The 2,453-nt window shown below is 65.6% G+C and overlaps 1 protein-coding gene across 1 annotated transcript; it reads right to left on the bottom strand.

Annotated features, from left to right (window-relative positions):
• Window positions 1-317: 317 nt before the first annotated feature.
• MIXL1 (Mix paired-like homeobox) lies at window positions 318-2,015 on the bottom strand. The gene is made up of 2 exons (XM_024576019.2): window positions 1,608-2,015; window positions 318-620 (listed from the first exon to the last, which is right to left on the bottom strand). The coding sequence occupies exons 1-2, from the start codon at window positions 2,013-2,015 to the stop codon at window positions 318-320; spliced, it is 711 nt and encodes a 236-aa protein (XP_024431787.2).
• Between the last annotated feature and the right edge of the window lie 438 nt (window positions 2,016-2,453).

The following is a 2,453-nucleotide window of genomic DNA, read 5'->3' as shown; positions in this document are numbered from 1 at the left end:
AAACAAGAACAGCGCTGGCGAGAAGGAACAGGGATAGAGACCGAATTGAGCGTTCAGGTTTGGAGCTGTGCAGGTGAAAACAAAGCCAGAACTCCCGGGGTGGGGGGTGTGCTCCAGAGGAGAAAACGGGAGCTGGGCCGAGGCTCCCAGGCAAAGGGCAGGAACCTCCCCAGGTGACAGATGACTGTCAAAACCACCATCAAGGTTCACGTGCATGCGTCCTTACCACGGACGCCAGAAAGGACAGTGGTCTGACGCGTCTCCCTGGCTGCCAGTCAGTCATGGCCCCTCTGAGCCTGTCCTGAGTTCCAGGGTCCTCAGGAGTGACCGAAGGCAGAAAAGATGTGTTCCTCCCAGGAGTCCAGCTTTGAACCGATGTCTTCCGGGAGCGAGTAGGTTTCACAATGCTGCCCTTGGAGGCTAGGGTCGCAGCTGCCCCGGCCGACCCCGTTGGAATCGGGCGGGCAGCTGGCATCCACCTCGAGAGGCAGCTGGGGCCGCAAACGTCTGGCTTCTGCTCCGCGGGCAGGGTGGGGGCGGAGGGGCTCCGGGCGCGCTGCGGGCTGGACGGGCTTCCCGCTCTGGCGCCGAGACTTGGCGCGCCGGTTCTGGAACCACACCTGGAGGGGGGGCCGAAAACAGCTCTGGTTGGACTCCGCGTCATCAGAAGTTCCCGATTAAGATGCCCCAGCTCCCAGCTCCACGTCGGGGTGCAGGAGGAAAAGCACTTGTAGCTGGGGGAAGCAGCGCTAGTATGCTTACAGATGACAGACGGTAAAGTGGTTCGGAAAATGAGTTTCTAAAAGTACACGTACTCCCTTGCCAAATCAATCGAGGAGGTATTTTGCTCAATGGCCTTCGCTTTTCTTCTCACTGTTTCCCAACAAACACCAAAGGCACCCCGCTTAGGAAGAAGCCTCCGCGCCAGCTATGGAAACGTTCACAGGTTCCCGGGCGCAGAGCCACAAGTCCACTCTCTGCCCGCGTTCCCGTGAGCGCCCCCCCTTAAGGCTGCACTGGGACGCATGCTTCTCATCCCCACCAGACTCGGGACTCTGGGCTCAGTTACGCAATGACGGCACCTTGCACTCGATTTTGCAAATTGGGACAAGCTCATCTGCTTCCAGCTCTGCCCCAAGATGCTACATCCTTTGGAACCAAACCTCGAGCCCCAAAACCTGCCAAGACAGTGGCGGGGGAGGCGGGGCAGGGCTCAGGGGTACCTGGGTGAGTCGGGCCTGCCCCCTCTCCGCTGCCATTCCGCTCTCCTGCCCGAGGGAACGCCCAGCCGGGCCTCATCTGCCTCTCTTTCCAGGAGGAAGTGTGAAATACTTCCTATGAGCTTCCGGCTGAGGATCTACTTTCTGACCATTTCAAGGGACCAGCCAGCCGGCCTCCTCCGAGGGGCCCTAGTCGTACTTAGCGATGACGGAAGTCACCGAGGGCACCCCCGAGTTGCGCTTCACTGAAGCCTCGCAAATCCCTGCTTTAGAGGCGAGGTCACCGCGGCTCAGGTCCGCGCGCGGGCACCGGGACGCTGCCCCGGGAACTCTGGCTGCCGACCCCCGGGGCCTCTACCCAGGGCGCCCCGGCGCCCCGCCGCTCACCTGGATCCTGGACTCGGGGAGCAGCGTGAGCGCGGCCAGGCGCTCGCGCAGGTGGATGTCGGGGTACATGGTCCTGCGGAAAACCAGCTCCAGCAGATGCAGCTGCTCCGGGCTGAACGACGTGCGCTTGCGGCGCTGAGAGGCCGACGGGGCGGCCGCGCCTTTGGGGGGCGCAGGCGGGTCCAGGCCTGCGAGGGGCAGTGCAGAGGGTCCCGGGCCCCTCCCCAGGAAGCCGGCAAAGGCGGCAGGGGCCCCGCGATCCGGGCCGGGGCCTGAGGGGTTCACGGGGAGCAGGGCGGTGGCGGGGCTCGAGGACGGCAGGAGCGTCCCGCCAGTGTGCGCGGGCCGGTACACCGGGAACACGGCGCTGTCCCCGAGCTGGAACTGGCGGGACCCTGCCGCGGCCATCGCTGCCCGACTCTGGTGTGCCACGGAGCGGGGCACGTACTACGGTTATACGGGCCCCAGGGCCCAGGGAGGGACCAGGGTGGCGGGCGATCAAAGGGGTGGGCGCAGGGAGGCCCGTGGCTCTCCGGGTGTGAGCCCGCCCCTGGCCCCGCCAGACACCGGTGGGAATAATCGCTTCCGCTGTCCGTGGGATGCGGGGAGGGAGGCGCGAACTTGGGCCCGGACCCCCCTCCCGGCCCCTCCCCTGTCCCCCAGTCCATCCGCCCGCCAGCCCCGCTGCCGCAATCAACATCCCCGGGGACGCTTGTGCTCTGGAGGGGCGGCCGGGGAGCCTGACCGCCTAGGCCAGTGGGGCAGAGCGACCCCTCCCTCCCCCAGGGGTCAGGTCACCCACTCGGGGCGGGGGCCTTGGACCAGCCTATCTGTCGCAGGGCTTGA

The sequence above is a fragment of the Desmodus rotundus genome, chromosome 10 (genome assembly GCF_022682495.2).
Source record: "Desmodus rotundus isolate HL8 chromosome 10, HLdesRot8A.1, whole genome shotgun sequence".
Lineage (NCBI taxonomy): Eukaryota > Metazoa > Chordata > Mammalia > Chiroptera > Phyllostomidae > Desmodus > Desmodus rotundus.
This window is presented reverse-complemented; position numbering and strand designations above follow the sequence as displayed.